Below are 21,330 nucleotides of genomic sequence, written 5' to 3' on the forward strand. Positions count from 1 at the left end.
TTGAACTCAGGCCCTTGCGCTTGCCAGGGAAGCGCTTATTCCACTGAGCCATCTCCCCAGCCCCATAAACTTTAAATAAACAGTGCAAATATTTGTGCCTCGCACTGCAAGGTCTAGGTAAGAAGAGGACTGAGTGGGGATTGCCTAACTTTAGTGAAGGAGTCTTTGTCAAGCTACATACAAATCTGTGTGTGTGTGTGTGTGTGTGTGTGTGTGTGTGTTGAGCACATATTTAGACAATGTCCTATTGACACTCTAAATTGATACGTAGGTAAGTACAGACTGTAACTTAAAGAGGATTGAGATATGGGAATGAATTTTAGGTTGAGAAAGACATACACAGTATGAGGTCCTGAGGGAAAAGCTCCAGGCGTGGTGACCTGGGAAGAGGAAGAGGATCCAGTCATGGGGACTGAGCAAGAAAAGAAGGAGGGCGCAGGAGAACACAAGGAGCTCTTCAGGGAGTCTTCCTCTCCAAGTGTGCTAAGAAAGCAGGTGTCCCACAGAGGAAGGGTCACGCTCTACTGCAGCTATTGAACAGTGATGTGGCGACGGCTGTCAGTACAGTTTACATGTAGTTATAGGTTTGCCCTCAGACCCTCACAGGTGGTCTTATCACTCCGATTTATGATGTTTTTACCATTTTCTTCTCAACATCTAATAATCTATCTCATTGATAGCAAACTCCCACATCTATCACCATAAAACTTTACCCATCACTGATTTTTAGTGTATAATAATTACCAATGTCTGGAGATATAAGATTTATTACTTATTTGAGAATTTAAACTCTAAGATGGGTGAAATTTTATCATTTTTATTCCACTACAAAAGCAAATGGAAAATATTATTTTAGTAAATACTTCAGCTGATGTTTTTAGGATGGTATAGATGCACACTTTCTTAAAGAATACGGTTTTATTTAGTTCTTTTAAAGAATAAAATAATACAAAAATTTATGGTTCAGGTCATGTGACAAAAAGGGAAAACAGGACCACACTATTAGCTGGACCAATGATTTAAGCTTGTTTTAATCAAACTTAACCAAGGTAAAAGTTTGATGAACATGTCTGTGGCGTTCAGCTGTGTGTTCAATCATCTTGACAGTAAAAGTTCAATCTGGATTTGAGAAAATACATTTTAAAGTATGATATATTATCACTAATAAACAATATTTTATTTTATACAGAAATATGAAAACACTCAAAGCACAGCCGATAAAGATGGGCCACCCCAAAATAAGGAAGAGACTATTATGTAAGTAGTAATGTCAGTAAATCATGCCTAATGGAACTTTTTTTTTTTTTTTGCATTTAGGACGGGGTGTACAGGGTATTCAGGATCTCACTATGCAGACAGGACTCGTCATGATCTGCCTGTTTACAGCCTCCCAAGAGCTGGGATTATAGGCACGCGCCACCACACCCTGCCTCAATCGCTGTCTCAGTGTACCCCAGGGGCAGGGCTGGCGAGGCAGGTGGGGGGATCAAACCTCCAGCCCCTGTGTCTGCCCAAGCAGGTGCTTTAATCTGCTGAGCTATTTGGCCAGCCCTGCAACCTTAATAGAATCTTAACAGGAGACTAAACTTGTTTCCAGCTAGATTTTCATGCTAATACTTATACTAGCACTACCATGCTCATAGGGAAAGAGGAATTTATTTTATAACTTCATGATCATGAAAAACTGCCCAAACACATAGAGGTGAAAAATAACCTATCTTTTTTAAAAGACAGGGAGTAACCCCATGAAGTTCCCACATGGGCAAAGCTGATTGGTACAGTTCCCTGTCTGTGGAAGCTTACAGTTTAATGAGATAAACAAATAATGTGGTAGAACATGTTAAGTGATAAAAGAGTAGTTACCCTATTACAGGCGTGCAGCGACTCTCCAGTGGAGAGTTAATACCTGAACTAAATCTTAAAGCATGCATAAGAATGTAAAAGCACGGTATTAAGTTTATATTACAAGACTGTAAGATACTTGTCGAATATTACAAAATAATGTCAAAGAATATATGAAAGTGCAGGTATATTGTTATGCTCAATTTCATTTCTTATTCTTAGAAAATACAAATTGGTTTATGGCAGAAGGCAAAAGCTTATCTCAGGACTATAAGCTTTAAAATACTTACAATGTTCTTTCCAAATGCAGCCAGACAAACCAGAGACAGGAAGACTGGCAAGAAAGTATTCACTACTGAAAATATACACTGCATATAATAATCAAAAGTTACCTTGAAGTAAAGGATGGGAAAAACTACCTCTTTCCTTATTTTTAAGGTTGATTACTGATTCATTATAAAGTATTTTGTTTAAAATCCAAGTAAGATTTATTATAATAAAATATTTTCCATGACACATATTTTGCATCAGTTTGGTGACATTTCTTATTATAAATTCCTTTATTTGAGATGTCTCCGTAGTAGACTGAAGACAAAATTTCTAAATAATTTTCTAAATATTCTCACAATCAGAAATAATTATTTGAACATTTCATTTTTCTAGTGACATAATATATTAAATTATAAAAATATAGCCTACCTAAATGTCATTACCATACATAGCCACTACTTCCAATGAATTTTCAAAGATACTTTATAAATATAAGTTCCTGTGAAGATTTATTTTTCTTAAATATTGAATTCCAGCTCACAGTAATTCTTAAAACTTTATACAATAGAAAACGATGTAGTTTAGTTGTGAAGCAAATCACTTCCAACATCAAACTTGACACATTTCTTGGCTTATTGTGCTTTTGGGAGTCAGGTGCATGCCTAATACCATTGAAACATTTCAAGAAATAACGAAGCTTCTCTTAGATTTGCAGATAAGTACTAAAAATTGCTTCAGAGAAGAGAATCAAAGTGAAATAGAGCAGAGAGGCAACATGAGAAATGACACAACAGATATGATTAGGTGAAGTGACTGAGGAAATGAACAGGATCGAGCTGGGGAATTTTTTAAAAAATGTGTACAGACATACAGGAACATTCTGCGGAGGGTGCAATACAGGTTCTGAAGGTGGCGGTAATACTTGAATGTGATGAGAATGGGAGAGACCCCAGCCAGGGGCCGGGCTTCCCCATGGAGAGTCGCAGGAAATGGCACAAGAGCACTTTGGCCGTGCTTGTCCCCGGGCCACCAGCGCTAAGGGAACATACGCGTGTCACACACCAAACTCAAAGCTCAGTACCTTTGCTTTGTCTCTCATGGATCCTTTGCCGAGGATGGACATTTTAGCACCTGTTTCTTCCTGTAGCCTCTTCAAGGAGTTTCCTCTTGGTCCAAGCAATTTCCCCACAAAATTGAACTAGGAAACAACATCAAAAGAATGTCTTTTTAGTTACAGCAAAAGTATGTTTTTTACCAAGTATAATCTTAGTGTTATTGTGTTTTTTTCAAACTTAACCAATGAGAATAGGGTTACACCACAATACTTTCTCCCTACCATTCTGTCTGCCTGTCTCTGTCTCTGTCTCTGTCTCTGTCTCTGTCTCTCTGTCTCTCTGTCTCTCTTTCTCTCTCTTTCTCTCTCTCTCTCTCTCTCTCTCTCTCACATACACACACACACACACACACACACACACACACAGAGTTCAGACCTCTAAGATCCATTACAAAAGAGATACCTTTTCCTAAATGCCAAAATTGACACTATCTTGACTATACATATTATTTACATATACAATCAAATAAATATATTACTTTTACTAAAATAAATTACAATGGAATGTAAAATTTCTAAAGATTTTTTCTTATAGACTATTGAACAAATTGAAGTAAATAATTTTAATGTACAACTACCAACCTTCCATACTGAAAATATTTTGCATTTATAAAATGTTTATAATTTTTAAATGAAATGCAATATTTATATTTATTTACTTTGGCTATGGCAGTAATATTCTACAATAAAATTCACTGTTTGCAAAGAAGAGAGTCCATTACTCTTCAATTTTATATTTTTTATGCTACATAGTTGATCTAGGTTTAGCAAATTAAAAGTGTGAACAAATAAAAGTTTGAAAACACTAAACATAGAACATACACAAAGCAGCTTAAGTGAAAATTTTTAGTATTATATACATTTTATATATTCATCCTAAAACATAAATAAAAACAGGTAGACTTGGTATGTCAGCCACAAAAGGAACCTTATCAAACCGAAGGACTCAGATTATCTTTCAGGCTATAATTAATTCATATTAATGGTGTAGAGATTAAAATGTACCTAAAGCTATGCTAAGATGAAGGACAAACAAAATTAAAATTAAGCAAGTGATCCTTCTAGCTCCATGTTTTAATGTTTTTTAAAACCATGATCCTCTACACCATAAGAAATATGTGATATTTCTCAGGAAATTGCCTGAGGCTAGGATGTGGGAGAGGGGAGAGACACCAAGAAATAAGTTTATTTTTCTGATGACAAAAATTTTTGAAATTAATCATAGTGATGGTTACAAGACTTTCAAGAAATTCAAAACCCATGAATTATATATTTAAGTGGGCATTACCAATCGCATCTGTGAACTGCATCTCAATTCAGTGGGATGACATTAGAAATTCAATTACATATCTGGGGTCCACCGAATTTGAGCAAATATGCCAGTGCAACGATACCAAAAATGTCTTTCAACAAATAGTGCTGAAAAAGTTGTGCACGTGTATTGTAGAACAGAGGAAAACAAAACAATAGAAAAACGAACAATGCCCTATTTCATTCACCCGCAGGCAAATCTTGTTTTGAGACTGACAACAGACATATAATAAAATAATAAATATTCTTGGAAGAAAACATGCATTAATATTTTTGTAAATTTATATTAGGAAAGATTAGGAAGCAAAAAGTACATGTGTATATGAACACACACATACACACACACACACGCAAACGGGCAGACCTAAAATTTATTCTAAAAACTAAATAGAACAGTTATAGACACAGCGAAAATACTTCTGAAGCAACTAGAATCGAGTATCTATAAAGAACCCCAACACGGCAGTAATAATACACATGCACATGCTCCAAAAGGCGAACATGAAAACAACACTGAGACCAAACGCTGACAGAATGTGCAGGTCCTGAGACAGTCACTACTGGCAGTTTTAAATGACACAGCTACTGGGAATACTTGGGCAGCTTTTACTTTTGTAATGAAGTCAAATGTCCAACCCTACAATGGCTCAGCAGCTGTACTCCAAACATTGCATCCAAGACACACAAAAACATATGTTCACAAAAATGTCGCCTATGAGTATTCATCGCACTGTATTTCCAGTCACCATGTAGCCGTGAGTAGGCTAGCACCAACTCTAGAACAAGATGTTTACACACAAATGGAAGGGAACTAGGGACTGACACCATAACGTGGATGTATTTCACAAGTATATGAGAGAAGAAAGACCAGTATCACGTCAAGATTCCACTACCACAAAATTCACGGCAACAGTAGTGCACACTATCAGAGTTCATAAGAGTGGATTCCTGCTGAGAACAGAGGGTGGACCTGGCCTGGCCGGATGGTGGGCGAAGGAGCCCAGGTCAACACTCATTGGAGGTAGACTCACTTCGCCAAAACTCATCAAGTACTCTTTAAGGTCTGTGCAGTCCACTGTAGTGAACAATGTTCTACTGAGGAAAGGTAAAAAGAAATAAGGTTGAAAAATGCATGCAAATATTTTAAAATAATACCATGCATAAATATACTACAAAGATATGCCAGTAGGTGCTGTACAGAAGAATCTCAACAGGTGTTTAGAAAATAAAACTTGCCAAACAATGTAAACTACTCTACAGAAATAATGAGTCCACCAACTCATTTTAGCACACTAATACAACCTTCATATCAAAATTAGGCCAGACAAATAGCTCAGCAGATTAAAGCGCCTACAACCAGGCACAGGAGCTAGGGCTTCATTCCCTGCCCCAGGGCGCGCTGACAGCAATTGAGACTGGGTGTGATGGTGCGCGCCCGTAATCCCAGCTCTTTGGAGGCTGTAAACAGGAGAATCACTAGGAGCCCAATCTAGTACTGAGACCCTGAACACCCTGTAGACCCTTCCCTGAAAAATACCCAAAAAAAAAACTATGGCAGAAAAGAAAATTGACAGCCTAAAGGCACTCATAAATATGCAACAAAAACCCAAATAACAAAGTAGAATAGCCACACCTGTCATACATACAAAAAAATTCATCATGACTGGGATATGTTATCATAGATACGTAGAAAGTAGTTTAGAATTAATAATCACTCATAATTTTCCCATTAACAAGATATGAAATAAAAGATAAAATTATATTTGAAAAAAATAATTTGATACACTCAAATTTAATCATGACAAAATTCATAGCATCTAATCAATAAAATCAAATTCCCCAACTGATATAAAATCTCTACTCAATGTAAGAAAAATAGACTTAATGATAAAAGTATGTCAGAAACAGTACAATAAAGACAAAATTATTGATGTTTTACTCAAAAAAATGGGATTTAATATAAGACAACATCAGAAATATCAGAAAGAAAAATTGTAGTCTATATAATTATATGCGTGGGGAACTTAAAATATTACCAGGAACATTAATAATATTAGTAAAAAAGCCTGGCAAGGTTTAAAAAATCAAAATAAATATTAACATATTTTTGAATCCAGCAACACACAATTAGAAAGTATTTTTACAAAGTGATACATTTCTTTAAAGATTTTTTTTTTTTTTTTTTGTATTTAGGACAGGGTCTACAGGGTCTCACTACGTAGATCAGACTCGTACTGATTCTCCTGTTTTCAGCCTCCCAAGTGCTGGGATTACAGGCGGCTCCACCACACCCAGTCTCAACTGCCATCTCAGCATGCTCTTGGGGGTGGGGCTGGCACAGCATGCTGGGGATTGGACCCTAGCCACTGCGCTCTGCCTAAGCAGGTGCTTTAGCCTGCTGAGCTATCAGGCCAGCCCACAAAGTGATATATTTCTGAGCAATGGATGAAACAGATGTGGTATTTTTATATCATGGAGTATTACTCAGCTATAAAAATAAGACAAACTCAAAGCCTTCATAGGTAAGTGGATGCAATTACAGGCTATACTAATAAGTGCAATAAACCAGGCCCCACATGTGTAAATATCATATTGACTCCCTAGTGCAAGGACCAGAAAGAATAAAACCTGAAAGGTACAACAGATATAGTAAAATAGAAAGAAATGTAACTCAAAGATTAAACAACAAGATGAAAAGGAGAAAAGATAGGAAAAAAGTTTGGGGGAAAAGACATGCAAGCATATACACAGGATGTCTGAGGTAACTGTATTAAAAATTCCCAACAGTTTTTTGAAAAGAGCAGTTAATGTTTAGAATTTTCACCTTGACTAACTCTGTAAGCTGGTATCTTTGATCTAAGCAACTACATCAAGGACAGCAATGTATAATAGAAAAATCATGCTTAAATACCTGTCATGGCCTTCTAAATGTGTACTGCTTCTAATGTCATGTCAATTATTACTATACTCTCTTCAAAATAAATTTTTAAAAAGGTAAAAAAAGAGGCAAGAATACAAATTTGTTTCTTGAAAGCAAGTGGTAATATTTATTTGTTCAATCTTAAAAAAACTATATCTGTTAATCCAAACAACAGATTTAATGATAAAAATAGATAACATATCAACCACTGTTAATCAGCTATTCTTATTTTTAAAACCTAGGGACAGCCAAATAGCTCAGCAGGGGCTGGAAGTTCAATCCAGGGTCCTGCAATGCTGGCCCTGCCCCAGAGCACGCTGAGATGGAGATTGAGACTAGGCATGGTGGCATGCACCTGTACAAATCCCAGCACTTGGAAGGCTGTAAAAGGAGAACTACTACGAATCTGATCTAATAGTGAGACCCTGAACACCCTGTAAACTTTTCCTTAAAATACAGGGGAAAAAAAAAAAAGAAAAGAAAATCTGTAACATATGAATTGTTGTATGCTACCCTGTTTCTTTGTTGCTGATTTTTGTCCTTGCTTTTGTTTTTACTTTTCAAAATAAAATCAAATTTTGAAGTGATACATTTATAAAAATACCAAAAATGAAACATTCTAGGAATTAATATACTTATATATTTCCAAAACGAATACAGAATATGAAGAAATACATGTAGACACTGCATAGACTATATTCGTAAAATAAGCCATAATGTCATGAACATATTTAGCCTTCTGAATTTTATCTATCACCACAATGTAATTATAGTTGAAATCATGGTAAGACGTGGATTCGTTCATAAACTCATTCTAAAATTTGCTTAAAAATTTTAAAGTCCAAGAGCAGTCAAGCTTTCAGAAGCAAAAGAATATATCCAGGGATGACCAGATTATACAGCAAGATCCATGATAAAGCTATATTAAGTGTAAATCTGAGGCTCTCTGCTCTCTGGTACAGACAGACAAATCAATTGAATGCAGAGCCCAGCGCAGGACCCCTCTGCATGATAAAAATGATATGTGGTGGCGCATGATGCGGTGGGTCTGCAGACCACCAGGTAACAGGTACAGTGATGCCCCCTACAGAGGTCCTGTTGTCAATCCCCAGAACCCGCAAGGATGGTAATTTCCAGAGACTCTCAAGTAAGTTAGGGGTGCAAAGATGGAGAAAGAATCCTGTGATATCCAAGTGAGCCCAATGTCCTCAGAAGTGACAGAGGGAGGCAATAGCAGGAGACTCAACAACAGGACACAGATTCCAATGACGTCAGTGGCCACTCTGAAGGAGGACCATGCGAAGTGTCACAGAATTCAGGCCACTCCTCCTAGCTAGAAGAGTGGGAACACATTTTCCTGTAGAGCTCAGTTAGGCATGCAGGCTGCCATGTAGGCATTTGTAGGTAAGCTGAAGACCCCTTCCAGATTCTCATGTCTGTAACTGTACAATCATTAAGTTGCTTTTTTTTTTTTTTTTTTTTTTCGGAACTGGGGATTGAACTCAGGCCCTTGCGCTTGCCAGGGAAGCTCTTATTCCACTGAGCCATCTCCCTGGCCCCTATTAAGTTGCTTTAAACCACTGAATTCAAGGTTGTAGTAAATATAGAAGCAATAAGAAACTAATATACTAAGGAAAAGAAGAACTACTTAGTACTGTATATAACACAATGGCTAAACATAGTAAACAAACAAAGATTCCTACATCTTCACAAAAAAACACATTCTAGAGCTAGGGAGATAGTTCAGCAGTCTTAGTGCCTGCCTAGCAAGCACAAGGACCTGAGTTTGATGCTCTGTACCACTTGCTGTGCTGGCTTTCAAAACCAGGCATGTGGCACATTCTTGTAATCCCAGTCCTAGGGAGGCTGAGACAGGAGGATCGCTATGAGTCTGAGTTGCATAGTGAGACCTTATAAATAAATAAATAAATAAATAAATAAATAAATATTTTAATTTTTTTTTTTTAAAAGCACATCCTTTTTAGGACAGGTATGGACAAAACGCATGAAAAATTGAATCTTTTTGTAATTAAAAACAAATAAAATTAAGGCCACAAGAAGATACTGTCTTGTTAGATATTTCATGAGAAAAGAAAAAAGAAAGCTGAACACTAGACAGTATTGAGCCAAGAGACCATCTGTGGAACAACCCCTGTTCGCAGGTACATCCAGTTGAGCAATGTCTCATGACTTCGATATGCCTTGAACCAGTTGTTTTCTATACAATTCCTTGTATGCTCCCTGAAATCTTAGCACATGCACAAGAATTAGTCAGTTTTGGTGCTTATAAGACCAACAATAACTGACAGAAAATAATGATCCAGTCAGAACACTGTGTGTTCAGGTCCAAAACCATAAGCAAAATTCTGTCGATGCCTTGAAACTGTCGCTTAGGTCACCTTCTGTGCAGGCCTTCACTTAGAGGGGTGAGAGCTCAGTGTCACAGAGCTGCAAGAGATTTGGACAGTGGACATGAAGTTGGGAGACCATTATTTCTGGTTTGCCCTGTGGGTCAGTCACAGGCAGCCACTGGACCGACCCTGACCTGAGCTCCCACCCCATGCACAGGGGAGCCCAAGGCCCCTTTCAATCCCAGTTCTCAGTTTTGCAAAGCTTTCAGCCGCTGGCCATTCCCTGACCCATGGGCAGGATGAGCTCCACAGAGCTAGCTGGTGTTCTGATGCTGACCCTGAGATCTGAGGTACCCAGCTGAGCTGCTCACTGCCTGGCCACAGCGGCTTTCCTCACGGGCCTGGCCCATCTCTCCCACTGGCCATACTGTGCTGTCCCTGAATTGTAGCTTGCACTTTTTATATGGAGTATGTGTCTGTCATGCTGTTGACTAGTACAAATGATGAAGTAACAGCCACATCAAATATCACTAATAAGGCCAAGAAATCTTTTTCTTTTTTTTGGGGGGGGGGATAAAAAATCCAATCTCTGGGAGTGCCTGTCATTGTGGTATTCTGAATATGGGCGGCTTGTCATGACATGCCAGTTACTGCTAAGATGTCTCTTGGGTAGGTGGATATTCAAGAAGAAGGGGGTGGTAAATGAAAGCAAGAGACAGGAAAAGGAATATTGTGAGACTGTCCTGCTTCAAGGTTGTATATGGTGAGATTTTTGGACTTATGTGCAAACATGAGAAGTATAGAATTCTTTATCCTATTTTTAAAATATAATCTAATTTTTAAGTGTTTTTTGTATCATATTATGTAGGGACTTAAAGTTCAACATATCAATACTTGATTAAAAAATACCTGTTCCTTATTATGCCTAAGATGTTTGAAATGCAGTGACAGAGTGAGGTTAAGCTTGATAGCCTAAATCATTTGATAATAACAATAAGCTTGTTTTCTGGATGGTTAACAACCTAAGTTTGCAGACCAAAATTAGAGAAAAAGGAGGGCTACAAGGAAAGCCAACATTTTGGCCCTAGCCTTCTAAGGTTAATTAAGATTCAGGATATATGAGAACTTGTACTGTAGCGTCATGTACCTCGGTAGTGTCTCAAATTTTCTGATCAAGAAGATTATGGGGCCAAAGAGGAAAGTGATCGATAACGTAGAGTGTGCCTAAGGAGAGTCACATGGGGAGAAGACACTCTCTCAGGCTTTCACAGAGAGCACATTGGCCAAGCAATGGCCGTGACTCATCCACATGGTTGACACTGACAAAGGTTCTACAATCTGAGGTACAGGATGTCAGGATAAATCCTGAGGGCATTTCACTGACCTTCTCAGACCCAAAAGCTACAACTCTTGTTGCACAGGTCCTGCTTTACCTTGGTCTTAACCATCCAGTAGAAAAGTATGAAGATGAAATATAGGAAATAAAGCCATGCTGTTATGTTGAGCTGTGGGGGACTCAGGTCAATACTTTCTGACATTGCCAGTTAAACAGAAGACCCAATGCTATTATGGGCTACTGGACTCTTTCAGAATATTTTGCTGAGTTTACACACCTATAATATTCAATAACGGAACTTAGAAAAAATGGGGTATACCGATGAATGTCCATTTTGTATCTGTGTATTCAAAGTGGTTAGGATAGATATATAGTTGCATTCTCTTAATGACTAGAATGATTTGTTCTAATGGTGTTTGTAAATAGGATCACAAGTGCGCATCTTGTACAGCAATTAACCACTAAGAAGAATATATGCAGTGTATTATTTGTTGAAACTGTACTTCCAATTTGATTTGAAACTGTCTCATTGCTGTTTATCAATAAAACTTTGAAAAAAAAAATCCAATCTCTCTCCACATGCCACTATTTTCATAAAACTCAAAAACAGGTATAGGGCTGACCAGATAGTCCAACAGATTAAAGTGCGTGCTTAGGCAGGCTTAGGGACTGGGGTTAGATCCCCAGCATGCCACACTGGCCCCGCCCCCGGGGTGTGCTGAGACTGCTATAGAGACTGGACGTGGTGACACATGCCTGTAATCCCGGAGCTTGGGAGGCTGAAAACAGGAGAATCACTAGGAGTCCCATCTGTATAGTGAGACTCTGTAAACCCTGTACAAAAAAAAAAAAAAAAAAAAAGGGTGAAATTGAACTTCTATTTATGGATACAGGAGTATACTGTATATCTATTCTCCTAAATAGTAGGTTAATAAAGAAAACTGGTGACGTTGTACATCGCTGGCAATGAGCATGAGAAAGTGGTTAGAGGCAAACACAGGGAGTGTCACATGAATAGGCAATGTTTTAGACTGCCACTTACAGTCTAGGTTTAAAGTGTCATTTTATTTTATTTTATTTTATACTTTCTGTAAAATTTATTTTGAATGTAGTAAGTATTACATAATAGTCACAAGAAATTATATGGAATAATGTCTGCCTGTTGGGTAAAACTGAGTTGGATTTCTCTTAATTCGGGATTATAGAAGACTTTTTTGCCTTTATTTATGATAGTAAAACATCATAAATAAAGCACTCAAAAGCGGCCCCTCCACTGCGAATGCTTCTGACTACAAAACGAGACGGTATTTCCACAATCCTGGATGAGAACAAGTAACTGGAGAACAAACATGTGATCCTCACCACCAGAACTTTCTTATCTTTGCCTTGATTTTGTGATGTGTTCCTCAATTATTTCCCTTTCATCACAGAAGTCTTATTTCTAGTAACCAATTTGAAACCAACTTGCCTTGAAATTAAAAAAGCAGTATTTCCTTTAATTCTTACACACATTCTACTCGAAATAGAACAGACATCCCACAGAACTAAGATGCAGATTTAGTTCATAAATCTCTCAGGGATTTCAGAGAGGAACAGTTTCTTTCATGAATAATATTAGCTATAGTTAATGGAATTAATGGAAGCCAGTAATTTAATGCATCTTTCAATTTACAAATGTGTACCTTTAATTGTTAACAAGTACTTTTTTTCCATAATTTTATTGAGAAACAAATAGTAATGAGACAGTTTCAAACCAAATTGGTAGGACAGTTTCAATAATTCACACATTGCATACATTCTTCCTAGTGGTTAACTGCTGTACAAGATGCAGACATGATATCCTATTTACAAACACCATTAGGACAAACCCCTCTATTCATTAAGAGAATGTAACTATATATCTATCCTAACCACTCTGAATACACAGATACAAAATGGACATTCATCTCTATCCCCTTTTTTTGTTAAGTTCCGTTATTTGAATATCATAGGTGTGTAAACTCAGCAAAATACTCTAAAAGAGTCCAGTAGCCTATAACAGTATTGGGTCTTCCGCTTGACTTACAATGTCAGAAATTGTTGACCTGAGTCCTCTACAGCTCAACATAACAGCATGGCTTTACTTCTTATATTTCATTTTTATACTTTTCCTCTGAATGGTTAAGACCAAGGTAAAACACTTCTTTTAGGCTAACCTACATGGTTATATTCCTTCTACAACAGATAAAGAGTTTGGACTAAACTTTGAGAAATGACTCAAAAGACCATTTTATTTCAAGCATAGATACTGTTGTTAATAGGGAGCTAAGACAAAAAAAGTAATTATGAAGCTGGCTACACGATTTTTGGTGTTATGCTTAGGCTTTGGAAATTTATTTTACAATAAGCTTTGAAAATACTGAATACAAAAGCCGTTCTAACAAGACATTTTTTTCTCTGCTTTCAGACCCCATCAAACAAAAAGCCACTGACAAAACCAAGACAGGTGAACCAGCACTTGTGACAGCAACTGGTTACAATCTTCTGTTTAAAGCAAATGTATTTTAAACACAGAACATAAATCAAACACTCCACAGCAGTGTCTTCAATATTTAACCATAATTTAGTATCTTTGAAACATCCAAGAGTCTTCAGACTTAATAAAGTGAACTCAGCTGTGTTTTCAGTATGTTAAATGAAGTATTTTATTCATGTGTGCTTCCAGAAAATTAAATTTGTATACATCAACTTTTTAAGTAATTGAGTGACAGTCTTCAAAAGTGTCTTTTGAGCAACTGTTATCAGATTCTTGAATTTTTAACCACCTTTTAAGTAACTGAATAACAGTCCTCAAATGGCTTTTGAGCAACAGATTGTTGAATTTTTCTACAAGTAAGTATTCAACTTGCACGACAAGTAAAATTACAACAAAATACCTTAATGGACTTGAAAAACAACTAAACATAGTGTTATAAAAAGAAAACAAGTGTTTGTCATAAGTCTTGAGCAATTTTAAGAAACATTTTACATGAATTTGTAACATAATGAAATTAAGAGCAGTTTAAATTTAGATGAAAAAGGAACTTCAATAGTTAGTCATGCACATATTTCTAAGCTCACCAGTTCATTGTCTAACTTTAAGTTATCACAGAACGTGCTATCTACAGCCTCTCATTTTATCTTTTCCTTGCGGTCAGTGATACTTGAGCAATACTCATGTGAAATGCCTGTCTCAGATGCACTTTTCTGGCCACATGCAGAGCTTAATTCCCATGACTGTCCCATCACACGTAGGGACAGTGATTCACTTCCTGCTGTGTCACTGCTGAGGCCACCATGAAGGGCTGTCTCAGGAAGGAAAGCCCGCCGCGGCTCTCGGGTCTGGCTGTCTCCTGCCGTCCTCTGTAATGGGACACAGACAACTCGAGCTCGTGCTCCTGCATCTTGAAGTCCTCTCGTCTGTGCACCTCTTAAGACCGAGATGCACCTTCACAGCCATGACATTTTCATGTGGGACGCATCCGGTCTTTCTGATGGTACCCTTCCCGGGGAGCTTTTGATTCCAGCACTTCTGAGCACACTGTCTAAAAAGCACCATAGCTGTAGATGTAAAGTAATTATCCTATACACACGGAGAGTTCAATTACTCATCTCAGTAATCATTAAAAGTGATTATTTGAATAGATAATAATTTTATTTAAACACAAAAAATCATGTTGTATCTATAGAATTAAAAGAAATTCATTTAGAATTTACTCAGAATACTGCCAAAGGAAGCTCCTTCTGATTTATCAAACCAGACAGTAATGAATGTTTAAGAATACAGGGAATACAAGATCGGCGAGATAGCTCAGCGGACTGAAGTGCCTGCTTAGGCAAGTTATGTAAGCGCAGGGACCACGGTTCAATTCCCAGCACCACACGCCTTGCCAGGCCCGCCCTCAGGGTGGGCTGAACCGGCCAGCATCTGGCGTCGTGGCGCACACCTGTAATCCCAGCACTGGGGAGGCTGAAAGCAGGAGGATCACCATGAGTCTCAGCTGTGCAGTGAGATTCTGCAACAACCAAATACATTTAAAAAGAAAATAGGGAATAGAAGTAGAATACTTTAGGATAACCTGCATAGTAGATTTCAGTATTTGCAAAAAGCTATAAATATTTTCCAGTTAATATACTTATATAAAAAATCAAAGATAGAATCAGACTAGTCACTCATCAAACACGCTTATTTAACATCTAGAACTTGTATAATGCATGGAAAATACAAACTGAATCATACATAGAACTTTTCTTTCAGAAAAATTTCAACTCCATTGAGGGGGAAAATGTCTTAGGTATAAACTATTTAATGACACAAGTCATAAGTGCTGTAAAAGAACTACCAAAGCAGGCTATCATAATTCAAATGAAGAAAGGAATGATTTTCCCATGGAAAAGTTAGGGAGATGTTTTTGCTGAGGGTTGAACAGAATGGCAGATTCTGCACATGGAAAAAGGAAATGCATAAACAAGCTACATATGGGAGTATCATTGTAGAAAGATAATACTAGAGCAAGGTGGGCCTGGGAGGTGGCTCAGTGGAATAAGCGCTTCCCTGGCCAGCGCAAGGGCCTGAGTTCAATCCCCGGTCGTGCAAAAAAAAAAAAATAAAAAATAAAAATAAAAAACAAAAAATACTAGAGCAAGGGAAAACATTGCAATACATGGTGGAGAGAATGTAGCAGCATTCTTATTGCAATCTATTAAACTGGTAGAAATGAGAAGTGCAGGAATTAGTAAAACTCTAATCCCTTACTCTCTACTGTACAAGTATATTTTGTAATAAAATTTTTTTTCAACCTGCCCGCCCGCTCCTTTGCTTTCTAGAGCTTTCGCTCACGCTCTCCTTATGGATTAAGGGGCCTCTGCCCACAGCCTGTGGCTCAGGGGAAACGAAGCTGCAGTGATGGTGGTGGGAAGACGTCAGGTGAGGATGAGCAGCAGAGGCAAACTGTTGCCGAAGACCTGGTCTTGACCAAGAACAAGCTGGGGCGACATCACCTGCTGGGTTCTTGGAGCTTTGGTGGAAGCATCCAGCTCAGGTGTGTCAGTAATAAGTCTACATGAGAATGGTGATGCCATGGTTATGAAAGAGGCAGGAGAAATCTTCAAGAAACAAAAGGAAATGAGGAGAGGTACTGCCTTTCCAACCAGCATTTTCATAAATAACTATGTGTGTCACTTCTTCCCTTTGTAGAGCGACCAGGACTATATTCCTCAGTAAAGTGACTTGGTAAAAATTGACCTTGGGGTCCACGTGGATGGCTTCATTGCTAATGTGACTCACACTTTTGTTGTCACTGGTGTGCCTCAGGTGGCCCACACAAGAAGGAGGAAAGCCGCTGTCATTCAGACAGCTCACATATGTGCTGAAGTGCCCTATGCTTGATCAGACCTGGAAACTGGAACACACAAGTGACCGAAGGCTGGAACAGAGTTGCTCACTCACTGAACTGCACACCAATAGAAAGCACGCTGTCACATCCGTCGAAGCAGCACGTCATCAATGGAGAGAAGACCATCATCCAAAATGCCACAGACCAGCAGAAGAAGGACCATGAAAAGGCCGAATATGAGGTACATCAAGTATATGGTGTGGAAGTTCTTGCCAGCTCAGGAGAGAGCAAGGCGAAGGATGCAGGAGAAAGAACCAACATTTACGAACGAGATCCGTCCAAACAATATGGCCTGAAAATGAAAACCTCACGTGCCTTTTTCAGTAATGTGGAAAGGCATTTTGACGCTATGCCATTTATTTTAAGGGCATTTGAAGATGAGAAGAAGGCCCATCAAGTGGGTCTGGTGGAGTGTGCTAAACACAAGTTGCTGCAACCATTTAACGTTCTCTATGAGAAGGAGGGTGAATTTGTTGTCCAGTTTAAATTTAAAGTCCTGCTCATCCCAATGGCTCCATATGGATAACCAGTGGGCCCTTTAAGCCCGACTCCTAAAAGTCAGAGATGGAGGTCCAGGATGCAGAGCTAAAGGCCCTCCTCCAGAGTTCTGCAAGTCAGAAAACTCAAAGAACAAAAAAGAAGGCCTCCAAGACTGCAGAGAATGCCACCAGTGGGGAAACACTAGAAGAAAATGGAGCTTGGGACTGGGGTTGGTCCTGTGTCCCCAGTGGCCGCTCCTGCCTTGCCTCCTCCTACTAAACCCAGGCTTTGTGAAGGGCAATTTGACCCAGGACTGCCAGCAGAGAGGGATCTCCCTGCCTGTCCCAGCCCCCAGCCCACACTCCTTCTACACCCACAACCAGCTCCAGGGACTCTGGTCTTTGGAGGCCAGGCTTCCCAGCCACCAAAGACTACTTTATTATCATTTTTTTTTTAATTTATGTATTTGGTACAGGGTCTCACTATGCAGTTTGGGCTCATAGCAATCCTCCTGTTTTCAGCCTTCCCAGAGCTGGGATTACAGATGTGTGCCACCTTGCCAGCTCTCAGTGGCCGGCTCAGCGCGCCTGGGGGTGGGGCTGACAGGGCATATGATGCCGAGGATAGAGTCCCAGTCCCTGCGATTGCCTAAGCAGGTGCTTAGTCTCTGAGCTGTCTCGCTGGCCCTCCAAGGACTAATTTAAACAAAAAAAAGGAAATTGAATAATAAAATCAGGAGTCACATGAAAAAAATGTTTCTACACACAATCAAAAGGACAGTGTACCACTAACAAAATTATAAGATACAGGACCAAAGTTTTGGGAGGAAACTTGCCATTTATTCAACATAATCTCCAGAGAAACTCACTATATGTGCATGAGCACACACTGAAATTTAAATTAAAAATATACCCCTGGTCCAAAGCAGCAAGGCTGGTGAAAGAAGTCTGAGATCTATGCCTTTCTCCCTCTGTACTGGTGGAACTCAGGGTCTGGAGCCCTGTGGGAACTCCAGCAACACAGTAGATCCCTGGTTAGGGTGTACACATGGACAGGTAGAACTAGAGGCATGGAAATATCCCACACAACAATAGCAATGTGAGCCAACAGGTGATCTCTAACCTTTCTTTTTGTTTTATTCTACTCATCCTCTTCCTTCTTTTCATCAACAATCTTGCTTGACTTTATGATACATTCATGTGAGTAAACATCATCTCTTCCTGGTTCACCACAAAACTCCTCAGCCTTGTCTTCCAATTCTCCAATCCTGCGTTCCACAATTACTCAAAACCATGATGATCATCCTGTGCCACCCAAATTCGCTTCTTCTATATTTAACCTTATTTCTCTCTCCATCCTACCTATATCCTCCTAAACCTGCCCTCCACAATGGGATAAAAATCACTTTACTAAGTGGAAAATCATTGCACACAAGTTCCTGGCTTAAGTTGGACAATATTATATTTTTGTAGACCTTCTTCCTAAAGTAATAGATATCATGCTAACAGCTACCACAGTATGAGCTGGCCAAATAGCTCCGGGGGTTTGATCCCTGGGCCTGCCGGACTGGCCCTGCCCCTAGGGTACACTGAGGCAGCGATTGAGGCTGGGAGTGGTGGCACATGCCTGTGATCCCAGCTTGGGAACTTGTAAACAGGCAGATCACTACAAGTCCAATCTAATAGTGAGACCCGGAACACCCTGTAGACCCCTAAAATACAAATAAATAAATAAATAAACAGATCACTACAAGTCCAATCTAATAGTGAGACCCGGAACACCCTGTAGACCCCTAAAATACAAATAAATAAATAAATAAATAAATAAATAAATAAATAAATAAATGTATGTTACCACAGTTTGTCAATAGCCAGACTGTAATTGAGTCTATTGTTATCACCAACTAAACAGCTTTAACCAAGATGCCATACATGCTATCACCGGTCCCCTCCCCACTCATGGCAGCACTGCAATTTTAAGGGGTCATAACCCTCACCACAGTCTAGCATTTCAGAGTTTTCTACTTCTAGTTTTCTGATCTTCTCTATCTCTTTGCATTTGGGACTTGTCCTGTGTGGGCTAGGCAGGCGGGACTGCATGTCACTACTTTGTTTTCTATTTTCTATGTTTTGTCTACTGTTTTCTGCCATAGTCTAGTGTCAAAGGAATGGGTCCTAAGTAAAATTGACATAACTCCTCAGACTTAATATATTGGGAAGGTAGGTTCTTAGGACAGACATGAAGACCAAGAACCACAGCCTGGGGAGATAGCTCAGTAGAATAAGCCCTTGCCTGGCAAGCACAGGGTCCTGAGTTCAATCCCTGGTACAGAAAAAAAGAAAGGCCAAGAACCAGTTATACCTAGAAGACATTTGGAGGAACAGATACCTCCTAAGAAAGCCCTGACACTAGTGATAAGGCTGTATCTCATAAGACATATAAAAGCACCAATGCAGAAAGCAATAGAAAAATGTAGAAAACAGAAAATGAAGTGAAATGCAATCCTGCATGCCTGGCCCACACAAGAGTAGTCCAGAACACAAAGAGATAGAGGAGATCAGAAGACTACAAGTGGAAAACTCTGAAATGCTAGCAGCAGAAATAAAAGGGAGAAGAATGGAGGAGACCATAAAAAATAATCTCTAAGGTACAAAAAGAAATGATTATAAAAATAAATGCATTAAATCAGATACAGATAAACAGAGGAGCTCAGGAAAATGATAGAAACCATGAATGCCAAATATAGACAAGAAATGGAATCAGTGAAACAGATCCAAACAGAAAAGCATGATATTAGAAACCACACTGAAAGTGTGTGCATCAGATTGAATAAAGGTGAGGACAGAATATTAGATCAGAAAGAATATCAGATCAGATCAAGGAGTCAAAAACATACCTAGCGACCAGGAAAACAAAGATATCTCAGAAATCACAAGAGTCCACAAAAAAATCAAAGCAAGAGCTACAAGATAATGTAAATACAACATAAGATTGATTGGAATCAGAGAGAAAGCTGGAGATGGCACAAAAGCCACTCAAAACCTAACCAAAGAAATAATGTCAGAAAACTTCCCAAATATGGATAAAGAATTTGACATACAAAAAATGAAGCATACACAGAACTCCAAATAACATAACCAACATAATGTGCACCAACTCACATAATAACCAAGATTCCAGAAATTCAGCACAAGGAAAAAAAAGTTAAATACACCTAGAGAAAAGAAAGATACCACCGATTACTGAAAGCCCATCAGAACCCCAGCACACCTCTCAACCCAAACCTTCAAATCAAGGAGATTCAAGTGAAGGATTTCAAGGGAAACAATCTTCCACCCAGATTGACACACCTCACCAAAATATCTTTCAAAATTGATAGAGAAATGAGATACTTCCATGACCAAGAACAAATGAGATTCCATCTCACACAAGAAAGAATGGCTATCATTAAGAAATCAACCAACAACAAATGCTGGCAGGGCTGCGAGGAAAAAGAAACCTGGCAGCCTAGAATGGTGCAACCACTGTGGAAGTCAGTGGAAAAGTTCTCAGAAAGCTAGGATTAGAGGTCTTCTTTGACCTAACTATTCCCCTTCTAGTCATCTTCCCAGAAGAATCAAAAAATATCATACCACATCAATATACATGTGCCCATGTTTATAGCAGCACCATTTGTAATAGCTAAGTCTTGGAAATACCTATCAACCAAGACATAGATAAAAAATCTGTGGTCTTTTAATGCCATAGAGTACACCCAGTCTTAAAGATGGATAAACTGGAGACTTTCATAAATACATAGATGCAACCTGAGACCGTATTCGTAAGTTAAATAAATCAGATCTTTATGTGTAAACACAGTATTGTCTCACTAATATAAGAAACAGAACGAGTAAGTAAGATCCAAAATGTACCATAAATATTATGAACTGGGAAGAAACCATTCAAACAAAAAGACAAACTTTGATGGGGAGAGGGAAAAGGAAGAAAGGAAAAAAGAGAAAATGTATCTATGTACTTTTGTATACATTAATCACATTTTCCTTTCATAAAGAGAGCCGTTAGTCATGCTTGAAATATTTTTCATCCTATATAAAGCCTATATATTAAATGTCTTCTGAGACACAATTTTGTACAACTCAGAAGTACCTTCTCCACACTCTTGTTACATTTATCTAAGATGATTCCTTTAAGATAGTATCCCCTGAAGTGTATCACATTAAAACACAGATCTGAGATTCCATCCCATTCCAGAAGGGTTATCATCATGAAATCAAACCTATAATAAATGCTGT

General features: G+C 38.5%; 1 protein-coding gene and 1 pseudogene across 1 annotated transcript in view; one reads left to right on the forward strand and one right to left on the reverse strand.

Moving 5' to 3' along the window:
- Positions 1-21,330, reverse strand: part of Khdrbs2 (KH RNA binding domain containing, signal transduction associated 2) — a 451,883-nt gene that overhangs the window by 333,509 nt on the left and 97,044 nt on the right. Inside the window, exon 3 of the mRNA XM_004623186.1 lies at positions 3,194-3,310. Within this exon, the coding sequence (XP_004623243.1) occupies positions 3,194-3,310 (117 nt within the window). The remainder of the gene's footprint in view (positions 1-3,193; positions 3,311-21,330) is intronic.
- Positions 14,605-17,325, forward strand: LOC105741424 (annotated as a pseudogene).

Source organism: Octodon degus, unplaced genomic scaffold (genome assembly GCF_000260255.1).
Source record: "Octodon degus isolate 3935 unplaced genomic scaffold, OctDeg1.0 scaffold00001, whole genome shotgun sequence".
NCBI classification, from domain to species: Eukaryota; Metazoa; Chordata; class Mammalia; order Rodentia; family Octodontidae; genus Octodon; species Octodon degus.